Below are 13981 nucleotides of genomic sequence, written 5' to 3'. Positions count from 1 at the left end.
ATATCACTCCATTGATTTTGAGTTTAGTCGTTCTATAAAAGGTCACAGTTAAGAGGTGGAATAAAGAGGATAGTGATTTAAAAGATGGCCTTCCCACAGAAATCTGTAACTGTAATGATGCCAGTATTCTATTTATATTATTGAAGGAGATTAAAAAAAAAATAGAAGGTTACAGGTGAAACCAAATAAATAAAGTTATAGATATAAAGATATCTCAATTACAAATCATGGATCCACTATACAGTAGCTTACATGTTTGCCTAATTTTCTCATAAAAGCACAAACCTACAAATACCTTAGAATCATATATTTGACTGTAATCCCCCCATCTCACAAGTTTAAACATCTTTTAAAAGATTTAATAACCCACCACCTGCCTGAATACTACTGTTCTCCTCGTCTACTTTCGCCATGCTTCATTCGGGATTATTTAATGACAAAGAGCCACTCGGAGTGAATGGTTTCTTTGACTGTAACAGAAAGACAACTTCCTGAGGCCAGAAGGCCAACGCTTACTGTGGCCTTTAATTTTTAATGAAACAGACAAACACACACACACGTAAACATGTAGCCAACACACGCACCAGATACAAAGGACTACTTTTAAGGGTTTTACAGCTTCAGTCATACAGGCCAACCAAACACATACACAGCTACATTGTTATACAGGGTTACAAATGTGCTACAGGCCCATTTAAGATAACATGATCTGATATATGACCTATATGCATTTGTTTACCTGAGTCTGGCAGGGTGACTGGTTGGTGCTCGAGTGCATCCATCAGCTCTCTTTACTCATAATGGCTTCATCTCGCTTTCCTGTCTCCTCCTCTCCTTCCCTTTTTCCCCTCCTCTTCTGTCTTCCGCTTGACTACCCTGAATGCTTAATGATGGTCCCTGCCTTCCGGGAGCATGTAAACATGCCAGACGCACTATTGGCCGAGGCAGAGGAGTTATTGTGCGCTGATTGGCTGGGGCAAGCCAGGCATGGATGGCAGAAGAAAAACAGGTTGGTGGTTACCATAGCCCTACAGGATGACTGCTGTCCATAGTAACACACACACACACACACACACACACACACACACACACACACACACACACTCCTAGACCCTCAGGACATGTTGAAGGTCCCCACAGACACAGAACACAAACACACTCAGACACATGACACACCCTCTAACATCAAGCACAACAAAGGATTTCAGAGCTTGTGAAGATGGCAAGACGCCTTGCAAACAGAACCTGGCTAACAATATAATTTAACTGTTAACAGCTGGATAATGACTCAGTTTAAGCTTTCTGATGAACAAAATAACATCAAAAGTCAGTTTAATATATGTTCTCGTTGCTCTTTGAATTGATGTTGGAGTTAAATTGAATATTTCAAAAGAAATACACAGCAAGAAATTGGGGGAAAACACAGTTTCCACTGTCTTAAATTTTTACTTAAAAAAAATGTATCAACACCAAAAGCTCCAATACCAACAAAATATAACAAGAGCTCCCAGTCTTTCCGGTCTCGTTTGCTAGGTCAGCTATCATAAATTTTAGTGTTTTTTTCCATAAGACATTTTAATATCGTGTCATTTGGAAAGATATGTTAAACCATGTCTGTCATGTTGATAAACGGTATCAAATATGGATGTAACTTAAACTTGCATTTCATTTAACGACCACCAGGGGGGCAATAGCTGTGGTTGCACGTAGACTTATGGTCTTATAGAAGTCTATAGGAAACAGCTGTAAACTCTTTGCTGCTGAGTTTATGGGCTCAGCCAGTATATCAGTGAGCTAGGTCAAAATGATCAAAATAAACTACAGTAGTAGGTTCTTTTTACGTCAGTCTATTTAACATGTGTTTTGCAGAAATCGTGTTCAGGGACGAGGTAACATACTTAAGTTGTGCTATAATTAATTAGCCTTATATATTCGCTTACCATTTGATGACCTCCAATGCAGATATCATAGCTAACATAATGTAGAAGGTGCTTATATGCATGCTGGAAACAGTTACAAACTCTTGGTAACCAAAATGAAATGCACAGTTACGTGGAATAAAATTATGAGTCAAGATTTATGAGTAAAGCTGGAAACCGTTGCGATGTAACACAAGTGCACAAGTCTGTTTTATTTTTTTTATTTATTTTTATTATTTTTTATTTTTTTAACCTTTAAGCTCCTATTAGAAGTTAAGATTTGATCAAGCACCCGAAGCGCAGAGCCTATCTCTAAGTTTGCACTTGACTCACCAGCATTTAAGAGTGAAAGCTCTGTAAGCTGAAACTCTGCACACAGAAAATAAGTTTGATGTCATTTCACTACTGCAATAAAAGCACTTGGCTGCTGTTCAGCTCCAGTAATCGATGGGTTCTTCGTTTCAGTTTGTTTACTAGATGTAAAAGAGCCACCGAAACACACAACGCAGAGCAAAAAGCTTCATATATTATTCACAAGGTTGTCACTGAACGAACCCAGGCGGCCGAGGTTACAGTGGAAACACCAGCTGGGTTGTCAGTGAGCGAGCAGCTAGCGTTATGACACAGTGACAGATTTCCCCCCTTTGCTCCTTCCAGCTGGACTCACCTAAAAGGATGAGGTTTTAACTGTGCCCATATTTTAAGGTTTAACCACTTCTTCACATTTACTCCAATCGTATATATCAAAGGTAATTCATCTCTCTTTAAGAACTGAGAACAGCATCCACATTATACATCATGTCCTCTAAAGTGGATCCTGACAAGGAGATTATAAATGTCTGCTAGATAAACAGTGAAACTGTTCTTTCCCCATTAATGTTTCCAGGATCTTGTATTCAGACACCCAAACCGGGGAGCAGCATTGTGCAACTGTTATGGAGAAGCTAACATGATGCCCATTACATAAAGGCAAGGCACACTCTTGAGGACACCCGATGGGAGGAAGATGTTTGAACACAAAGCAGAGTAGCGGTGTACTGAAGAGGCAGTAGAGATGACTGCATTACATAACAACAGTGCTTTTAGGCTGACTCAGATTCTTTCTTCCCTACTGTAAGTGTGCATGTGTGTGTGTGTGTGTGTGTCTGTGTGTGCATGTGAGAGAACAGCTCTAAATGCGTTTCTATAGCTACAGCACAGACTCATCCATCTATCAACATAATGGATGAGCTTGAACGGTAGAAAGAAAACAATGCAAGACTTCACATGAAGCACAGATGAAATTACACAACACGGCTCCACTCCTACGAAGCAAAACCACTTCTCTGCCTCCACTTTTAATCCACACAGAATGAGTGCATATCAGTGTGCTAGGAGCAGTAGTACCAAACAGTAGTATCTGAATTATTAATAATGGTTTGAGCTGGTATTTATGTCCTTTGACTGTAGTCACAGCAGATTTATTGAAATGTAGTTATGAGTACAGTCTGATTTTAAATATCACAAAGGAACAAAGGTGACCCTGTTGCAGGTTCTTGAACCTGTTGCTGCACTACTTGTGACCTTTGCATCTGTTCAGGAATTTCCGCAATTAAAATGAAAAGCCCAAGCTCCAGAACCTTTTACCAACAATGAATGAATGTCATCCTCACAGTGAATTGGGGATTTAAGAGGCTCGCTTGGCTTGTATTGTGTTGTGTTCTCTCTGCAGCCACACCATAGCTGACATGTTTGGAAACACTACCAGATCCCATTGATTTGGATGTGTTGCTGTTGGCATCGAGAACAGAGCTAGTGGCTATTCAAGCAGAGTGAGACAGAGCGAGAGAGCTGGGGAGTTTGGTCCAAATAGATTTGTAGGGAGTGATAAATGACACATCCCCTGTTGTATTAACCTCCCCTATGAAATTCTACTGGGAAGCCATCCAAAATTACTTTGCTGTGCCCCAATTTGCTGAAGCAAGCCCTGTGACAACCAACTAACTGCTAACATTAAACACTTAAAGACAGAACTGGGACTGCTGTTGGCCAGCAGTGAAGTCCATCCATTACAGTTTATATGCTGCAGAGGGAAACCAGACAACAAGACTGACAGCCTGTGAAAACCCTGTTTGATCAGGGATGTGAGGTTGGGGTAATTCTAGGCCGATACAGATGTGTAAAAAGATATCAAACCTTTCATTTATTCAGGTTTTTTTGCAAATTATGGTGTTAGACAGGTATTAAAGCAGGCCGGAATAATCTGGATCAGTGCTCCGGCAACTTCATTTAATAAGTAATTAAATCGCATATGCAGGTTAACTGCATACTAACTTTCACACAAAGTTAGTAGAGCTGGGGGCAGAAGATCCACTGTGGTGACCCCTAAAAGAAACGGCAAAGAAGAAGATAACTGTCACCTGTCTGTTGTTTTCTCAAGAAACTGAGCCTACAACATACAATTTAGAGTCAGCTAATGTAATTCTCTTTTATGTGCGGTGTTTCTGTGGAAACCTATTTGAGTGGAATCTCCAGCATCTGAGACTCAGTGTATGATTAGTCAGGAAAGGCAGCAGATTACCATCACCAGCAACATGTCATTTAATATTACTATCCACAAGTAGTGGCAGCAGAAACCATAGACTGTGTAGCCCATTTAACCCTCAACAAACAGCCAAATGGCCCACCCTGACTCACACGGTAATATTTTTATAAGGTTTTCCGGGGCTGAAGTGACAGGATGTACCAAAAATGAGAAAAGATTTTTAATGCTCCCTCAGAGCTGCGCATAAATTTGAGCCTTCCTCACTGCGGATTATGAAAATCATTTTTGACATATGTGCATGTCAGTGCACGTGCCACCTCTGCTCTGCCAAGCCAAAATGCCCGTTTTCTAGCCATTACGTAATCTAGCTTTCCTTTGATGTTGCCTTAGCAGCACGTGGAACCAAAGCGAGGCAGAGACAAGTCTAGCTAATACTCTGAAGGCTACAGTGCAGGCTGGCAGCAAAGCAGAAGTCAGAGACCGTCTGCCACTCAGGCTGTGGAGGAGATAGTAACACTACAGTTCAGAGCTTTCTGTAAAAGTCAAAAAGAGGGAAATTATAATTGGGCAGTGGTTGATTCAGAGATACGTCCAGACTAAGTTAGGTTAAAAGTGTGCAAAAGGTATATGGATTGATTGGTGGATTATTAGCCCTGAAATGGACTGGCAACATAAGGGTGTGCCTGCCTATCACTTCATGGCAGCTGGGATAACTCCAGCCTTGAAAAAGCAGTTAAGGACATATATGGCTATGACTTCTGTTTAAATAATGAACAAAAAAAAGAATTCGCTACTGGATTTATTTGTTTCAGTATACAAAATGAGGAAAAACTGTTGCAAATTAAAAATGCCCTGGCACACAGTAAAGTGAAAAACACATTGTAGGCCTAATTACTTTTAATTAAGGTTTCTAAAACATCTAAATTTGCATTAGCGGTGCAAGTGTAGTGTAATTAACCAGTTGGTGTAAATATTAGCAAGCTTAGTGAAATGATTTTGGCCTATGCATGCTGCATGTGAAACTCAAGTTCATTACTGACCACTCTGTCTCTTTGGTTTCCAGTTTTCCCTTCTAGTCACAAGCATCTGGAAAGTCCACTGAATAAGTTGTGTAACCAAGATTTGAGGGTACGGTTTTTAAGAAACCGCCAGGCCACGTGGCTAATCGAAGAACAGTCCTATTTGATATTGGAAAGAATAGACTGATCTAAAACTGGGACAAACACTAGCACAGAAAAAAATGAGCACCTATACATCTGTGTGTCAATGGAACAGAGTTTCGACTGCACAAAAACAAAACAACTGAAGCAACAAAGAAATAACCGGTGATCACCAGTGTGATCTGCAATAGTGGGCTAACTGACGGAGTAAAGGGGGGGTTAAAGACAGAAAATGGACACAGCAGCAGCAACAAAACGCTTCTAAAATCAGATCAGAGGTAGAAGAAAAACCCTTTTACTCTGCTGATGATTACATCAAAGTGATTATGAGAATATGTGAGGAGCACATTTGAGACGGTCCTAATCAACCGCGCAGATTAGGACGATAAGAGGAAAAACAAGTAAAGAGGTGGAAAGGGTGAGAGGAAAATGAGAGTTTTGTTAAAGTAATACACACACACACACACACACACACACACACACACACACACACACACACACACACACACACTCACTCCAACCAACCGCCGTCTGGGAGTCTACCACTTATACTGCTGACCGAACAAATGGATGACTGATGAGAAGTCTGAGCTGGTGATTCTGTTCGTGCGCTTACATTGATGTGTGCGCAAAAGTTCTCTGTGCAGCTTTTATTACATTTCGCTTGCTTAGTGTGCGTACATCTAGGTTTGTGTTTTATGACTTTCATTATTAGCAGAATATGTAGTGAAACAGAGATGCCTGTGGAAAATGCTGTCTCAGTGAGCTGTGGTTCACTCGTGCAGCTGAACAGAAAGACTTCAGCCTCTCTGGGGACAACGTAGCTGTGGCTTCCAGCATCCACTCCCACTCTGCTTGGGAGAGTTAAGGATGTGTGGTCACTGCTTAACACAGTCATTAGCACAGTTTCAGAGGCTGAAGAGAAAGGGCAATTAGAGCCATGTGTTTAGTAATCCACTGACAGACAACGGAGGGAGCTTCGATACTAATGGTTTAGGGCAGGACTGGGTCATCTTTCATCATTAACAACCAGGTATTTGTCACACAGACAGAGCTATTGTCAACTTGTGTTGCAACCTTTTGTAACTAAGTGGTGTAGTGGTATTAAGGAAGTATACAACCATTTTTGTAAACATTTCAAAGTAGTGGTGAATTCCCACTTCCCTTAGCAGAAAAGAGGGTCAGCTCAGCAGCCACACAGGCACACAAAGAGTATGAGGTGGATAAAGGGCAGGCGGAAAGCAAAAGGATGATGAAATGACAGGTGCATAAAAAAGAGGATTGTGCCCTTTTCACTAACAATAGTTCATAATAAAGCCCTGTTTCAAGGCTCTTGTGATGGTAATAACCTGTCTGCGAGTGTACACATGCAGCCTCATACAGAATTGGAAATGTGTTAAAGCACATCGGGTGTTAAATTCAGATGAACTCTGTTAACCAAAAATAGCAAACGTTAAAATAGTATAGAGCTATAGTATAGTATACTGTGCTGTCCCTGCTTCATTCCCCATCAACACACTTTGGAGACAGGTTTGCTTTGACAAATCTTTATAGCCATCATTTTTAGATTTTAGTACGTACATTGTTCAAATCAAAATTGACTAAATAAAACTTTAACTTGTTTGTTTTTCGGCTCCATGCTGTAGTGGTCAACATATTTGACTTATACACAAATGATCCTTTTTGATACCAGGGCAAAAAAACAACAACCAAAAAAAACATAAAAACACAAATACACACAGCCTCAGGAGGTCAGAAGCCTGGTCCTAGTGTTAGTCCCTCGCCCCAAAAAATGGGACGCTGCATAAGGAAGGGCATAAATAAGTACTTTACTAAATCAAACAGGCAACTCTGGTATCCAATTGGGGAAAAATGGAGCAATAATATTTGTTTTAAGCTTTTCACTAACCATCCCAACCCACAAATGCACCTTCCACACGGAGCTAGCATTAGCTGATAGCTCTACCCTGCAGGGAGAGTTAAGAAGGAAAAAAAAGAAAAGAAAAGAAAAGAAAGGCAACAGTCAAAATGCTAAATTCTAGACTTCAACAGTAGCCCAAAAACCAGTGAGTGAAATAACGAGACTATATACCCCCAGACTGGGTCTCAGCTTTAGCATACATACACACGAGTGGCATTAATCTTCTCGAGCTCTTGGCAGGAACGCAAAATGTGTCTTTCTGAAATAATCTAACAACTCTTTAAAGTCTCGCTAAAAACAAACAAACAAAGCTGATCAATATGATATAAAGTATGCGTAGTCTGCTTGTCACACCACAGCTTGGCATTTACGTTCGTATTACTCATTTCCACATCACATCAAGTTAAAAGGAAGCCCAAAAGCCTAACAATAAAGTACCACACCTTACATTTGTGTGATACCCAAAGAGAACCACATATATATTGCAGTACATTAACAACGTTATCACTAATGCATAAATACCTTCACTGTCAGTTCAACTACTGCAAGGTCTCGCTTAAGTATCTAATCAACAGCATCGCACAGAAACCACGTTTCACCTTTCTGTTTTTCAGCATCTTTATCACACCCCCAACCCGTTCTCCATCAGTCTTGCCTGTTCACACCATGTCCGCACATCAAGATATAGTAACAAAAGTGGCAAAAGACAATTCTCAAAAGACTATTTCATGCACCCAATACACCTAACACACACACACACATGCGCGCGCAACACCTCAGCAACACACAAACAGCTGTGACTGCATGGATGTGTGTACTGTTGCAAAGAGCTTCACACAGCCTCTGTTCTAAATTACAACAAGCAAAAGCATAGCTCATATTCACTTCTATGTAAATCATCCACATGCAAAAAAAAAAAAGAAAAAACAATTCAAGGTCAGACTAATTTAGGTGACAAACTAATTGGAGCAGTTTTGTCCGTTGTTTCATTAATCAACGTCGTAACCTGAAAAGACACAGCTGACAGCTGCTCTCATGCAGTGTACAGTACGACGGGGGAGACTACAGCGCAGCATAAAGACTACAATAAGGAGTGGTTTAAAAATTCAGCATCAGACAGCTTGTGTCCTCGATAGGATGGAACATAAAGTTCTACCTCCAGGTTGTAAGCATGGCTCACTCTGCCTCACACTATATAATCCCTGGGCTTTCCCATGCTTCTATGATTACTGGCCAGCAGAAAGCCTGACGGCAGTGGGCACGAGTTGTTGCCACTAAAAAAAAGTGTGTGTGTGTGTGTGTGTGTGTGCGTCATGGCCTTGGGTTGAATGCCTTGTTATAGACAGCCACAATAATACACACTAATTGGAAGTCCGGAAAATACAAAGTGCTCCCTGTGTGCAGATCGCTGGGGCTGTAACGCGAACGGGCAGCGGATGAGATGGAGAAGAGAGGGGTGCGGGGCAAAACACGGAGAGATAAAGCGCACAGATAAATGAGAAGTGATGAGTGGAGAGGAGTTAAGTGATGGAGGAGAGGTACGTACTGCTGTAAAGGGTGTCGATCCAGGAGAGCCGGGGCAGGCCGCGAGCACTGAGGGGCTCCATCCTCTTTTCCTCTCCCTGTCTCAGTTGCTCTCCCTCTTTCTTATGTATTCAGTTCTTCTCTGCAGCTGCTTTTTGCGTTGCCTCGCTTCTTTTCTCTTATCCTTGAAACACAGCCTTCATCTCGCTTGGAGAAGCAAGAAAAACCATTCGGGAAAAAATGTCAGAAGGCACCCCGGGGTCCAACAGGCTGACAAGCAAGAGAGCTGAAGAAGGAGTGAAAGACTGAGAGGTGTGCGTCTGTGTGTGTCAGAGAGAAAACAACAGGCTGGAGACAGACACCGCCGACCGTTGCTAGGGAAAGGGAGAAGCACTCATTCTCTCTCGCTCTCTCTTTGGCTTGCTCTCTCACTCCCACCCACCCCTCCTCTCTCGCTCTCCTGATTCTGCGTGAATGCCTCATCAGCCTCGCTCGCCGTCTCTCTCCCTCTCTCTCCCCCCCTCAGTGTCTAAGCAGTGTGTAGAAGCTGGAATTGAGAAGCCGTGCCTAATGACTGAAGCAGCGATGTTTGTGAGATGTGAATCAACTGACAAAATCTCAGTTTCTCTCTTCATAAATGAAACCACCAAACCCACTAAAATCCAAACTTGCTTTCATCTCTCCTTGCCTTTAGGTTAGCAGCTTTTATTTTCTTGCATGTAGATACAATTTGCTTACTCTGACTTTATCGAGCACATTGCAACTTTGTGTCAGAGGTTTAGAAATCATCCTAAATATTAGCCTATTTTAGAACTGCTCAGACTGAGGCTTTCTCTAAAATTTAGAGGAAACATATACAGGAAAGAGAAACCACCCTTCAGGAAAAAAACTGGGTTACCTTCCCCTGATAAAAGTTTAATGTTAAATCCACTGTGTGATTATGTTTTGTTAATATAGCAATGACAAAGGTAACTATGAAAGGTCTTTCCGTGGTTTTATGAGGCAATCTAGTCATAGCTGCACTACATGATGAGTTCAAGATCACAGCCGCTCGGCTGGGACGCACAATTCACACTTTGTGTGAAACAGAGTCAGTCATTTAGTTCAGAGAAAGAGAGAAACAGAGTGTGACGGGTTCACTTGTCATGGTTTAAGCTAGTTCTGTTCCCGTGGCAACGAAGAACATGAAAGCAATGCACACATGTGCATGTGTGTGTATGTGCTGTGGAAACTGTGCCTGCATACTGATGCTCTGTATAAGACGATATATTACAGACTGTATGATAGATGGCAATAGAAGAACCATGGAGCCCATCTACTGTGTGCATCACCAGGAACAATAGCTAAAGAATATTTAGAATAAATGTCTGGAGCTCAGCCACAGCTGGATTTTTGAGGACTGAAACAGATGCATAGGGACTAAATAGTTCAAAGTTATTTTGAGAAGTTAAAAGTATGTCTGTATCAGACTAGTTAGGAATGTAAAGTGAGACACCACTTAACTCCACCCTACTACCTGCTCCAGTGTTTCAGAATAAACTGTGTTATGACAGTGACAAAGAAATTATATCATTTTATTGCATTACAACCCCCCCAAAAAAGTTGGCATTTTCCACATTAGTGGCTGGGCTCTAGCGCAAAAGCCAGGAAATCTTAATTTTTCAATATGCAATTAAAAATTTCATGCTGTGCTTTATTGATTTTTTTGAAATTAGCAGGCTTTAATGGGCACATTAGGACGTTAGGTCTCCTGTTGCTCCCTGTTCCCAGAAAAAGACCTGGCAGCATTGCCACACAGCACTATTCCTCTTCATCAGGCCCAACGCCCGGTGAGTTTATTAACGCACGTGCTACATAGGAGGCCAATCATCGGAGACGAGCATCGTGCCAGCGACAACAAAGCCTGATATGAAACGCTCCCCTCAAACCTCAGACCTCCTCCCCCTTCATCCTCCTCTAACCAGCATGGGGGAAGGAAAGATGGGAGGGTTGAGAGGCAGAAAAAACTTCAATTAGGACACAAAGGCTGACAGGAGGAACCCCACAACCGCTCCCTGCCTCTTCCCCCAACCTCTGCAGGCAGAGCACCTGGCCCCGAGCTCTGCTCTTTGTTTGTCTACAGCGCGTGTATGTGCCAGCTGGAGGGAACGTACACGAGTTAAACGACCTGGCATCCTATGAGCCTCTCTTGGTCGTGTGTGTGTGTGTGTGTGTGTGTGTGTGTGTGTGTGTGTGTGTGTGTGTGTGTGTGTGTGTGTGTGTGGATCTGTCTCAAGGCATTTAATGTATGCCTGCATGTGTTAATGTACGTCAGGGTTATTAATGAATATAAATGTGTCATTGTGATGGTGGGAAAGCACACAGGCATGACAAAAACCCACACACAAAGTCAAGGCGTACACGCACACACAAAAACACATGGGATTATGTAAAGGGAAAGCCAAGCGGGCAGAGAAGAACACGGGGCTGGTGAGTGGCACTTCATCAAATATAGATTGATCTACTGTACAGCCTTACACCTCCTTTGTCTTAAATCTGGGCCAACAGAGACAGACAGACAGACAGACACACACACACACACACACACACACACACACACACACACACACACACACACACACACACAGATGATTTAGGGTTTTGAAAGCAAATCTGCCCACCTCCTCTTTCCAAATACCTCATCGTTCAACGGGGACAGCCAAACAAAGAGAGCACACATGCCATGCTCAAACACACAAACTGTATTTACACCAAACTGCGTGTTCTGAAGACATTCACAAAGCTACATTTAGAAAATATGAATAAACAGTGAAACTGTGTAATAAAAACCCATTAATAACTGTCTCTGAACCCTCCCAAACACACACAATTTCAGTCTCTTCAAAGTTCAGCACGTCAGCAATGCGTCGTTCTCCATAAAGGTTAACCTTCAACAGCAGTCCTCTATGTGTGTGTGCGTGTGTGGTAGCTGGACAAGATCTAGATGTAAGGCACTCATATTCTTTAGTGTATCCACATAGAGATACATACTTTTTTCCCTCAAGACAGATCATGGATTGTGCTGGACAGACACGATGTACCTTTGTGTCACAGAAAACATCTACTCAGAGTTCCCCCTTCATTGGACACTTTATTTAAACAATTACATGGTTGTGTGTTACAAAAAGGCCACACATCAGTAGCCAGCGCAGCATGAAATGTAGACCACACAAAAAAACTGGATATTTAAAAAAAATAAAATAAAAATCAATCTTTGCTTTTGATTAGGTGTGTCATCCCACTGTGAGCTAATGTGAACAAAGGACACTGGATGTGGATGTGTACTGTGTGATACTCACAGGCATATTTAGGCCCTGCAGAAATCAATGGACACGCATTTGGGACAGCTTTTAACAGCTTGAACTGAAAGTAAGCTTTATAGACAGCTATTACAAAACATCAGAGAAAGCTGGAACTCAGAGTGGATAAAAAGCAAAAATTATGACGCTTTATAAAATTTAAAAGGTCATGAAAACATCACACAGTACATCCTTTGAGTATACAACTGCACAATTAACTTCTTAATAATTCCAAAAGGTCTGCTGTAATCACGTTTAAATTTGTCCTTTATCTTTTGCTAAGGTTCGGCGTGTATTCACAACAAGGCTCTAACTAACAAGACCCTGATAAATCCCAGCTTCCATAAAAAGACAGGATGAGGCATTTATTATATATCCCATTTTGTGACTGTTGTGTTTCCTGCACTTCACTTGAAATTTCAACAATGATTTCCTGTCATGAAGGAGGAAGTTGCTGCGGTCAAACTGTGGTGTATTAGTGTGTGCGTGCGTAATTTGGCGGCACAGCATCCCACCAGCCAATCAAACTGCTATCCACTACACTCCCACCCCTCTATCCTCCCTTTTCTACCCAGATACCCCAGCCCCACCTCACTCCACCAACCCCAACCATATCCACCCCTTTTTGCTCTTCGACCCCGACCACAGGCCTGCGGGGGTGACTGGGTGGAGGTGGCAGCATCTGTGTGTGTGCGTCTGTGTGTGTGTGTGTGCTGCTACTCTTTCCCTCCAACCCCACTGGTTCATCACGGGAACATGAACTGGCTGATAAAAATAAATTAAAACTAATTTCTAAAAAAAAAAAAAAACACCAGAAGACCAGGGTGGGAGTCTAAACCCTTCAACATCCTGATTGTTCAACAACCCTCCACGCCCACACTTCCAGCATTCTTGGTTGATGTGCATACGTGAGTGGGGCTGCGCACTCAGGAAGCAGACAGCTGTGTTTCCAAATAAGTGAATTCAAACAAGCCTAATGAAGCACTGGAGCGAAACACAACTCACAAACATATTTAAAAAAAAAATGACAATAAGCACAGATGGAATTGGTGTCATCAAAGCAAAAATATTCACTGAATTAAAGTGAACTCTTCTTCCAAATGACAGAGACTCTCTAAGTGGAAACAACAATGATTCACATCCACAGATTAACTGCTACACACACATTACATTAGGATTTTACTGCAATAATGTCAGCATTTTATTACCGTTAAATTAGTTATGATATATATGGATATAGATGGCAATCAATAAACTCCACTACAGTCGTCTACACTGTAAGGAAGTCCAAACATGCTCCTTGGAGACTGATGATGATATTTTCTCTAGATGTGTGTTTTTCCCACACATCCCTTTGTTTTGGGGGTTGGGGGAGATGGCAGCAGGGACGAGCAATGATGATGCATTATTAAAAAGCCCGGAGTGCACCACTGATGAATATGTGCCTATTAAATGAGAATGTCTGAAATCATTGTTTTATTATGTGTTACTGTCTGCTGCTCGCTTTATTTTGAAGTGAAATCAAGTGCAAAAATAAGTCACTTGTCTCTCAACCGTTGTCATAATCACTGCTTTTTTCTCGGTCCAGCAGTTCA

General features: G+C 41.8%; 1 protein-coding gene across 3 annotated transcripts in view; it reads right to left on the bottom strand.

Moving 5' to 3' along the window:
• The window catches only part of abr (ABR activator of RhoGEF and GTPase), a 117152-nt gene that overhangs the window by 86414 nt on the left and 16757 nt on the right, over window positions 1–13981 (bottom strand). Inside the window, exon 1 of one of the 3 annotated variants that reach the window (XM_005471965.4) lies at window positions 9071–9434. The exons of 1 other annotated variant lie outside the window; for it this stretch is intronic. In XM_005471965.4, coding sequence (XP_005472022.1) covers window positions 9071–9131 — 61 coding nt within the window. In that variant the 5' untranslated portion in view covers window positions 9132–9434. Of the gene's footprint in view, window positions 1–739; window positions 846–9070; window positions 9435–13981 lie in introns of those variants that run through there. One more of the 3 variants, XM_025911006.1, reaches the window with a different exon arrangement.

The sequence above is a fragment of the Oreochromis niloticus genome, linkage group LG10, assembly GCF_001858045.2.
Source record: "Oreochromis niloticus isolate F11D_XX linkage group LG10, O_niloticus_UMD_NMBU, whole genome shotgun sequence".
In the NCBI taxonomy this organism is placed as follows: domain Eukaryota; kingdom Metazoa; phylum Chordata; class Actinopteri; order Cichliformes; family Cichlidae; genus Oreochromis; species Oreochromis niloticus.
Note: the sequence above shows the minus strand (reverse complement) of the source record. Positions and strands in the feature narration are given on the sequence as shown.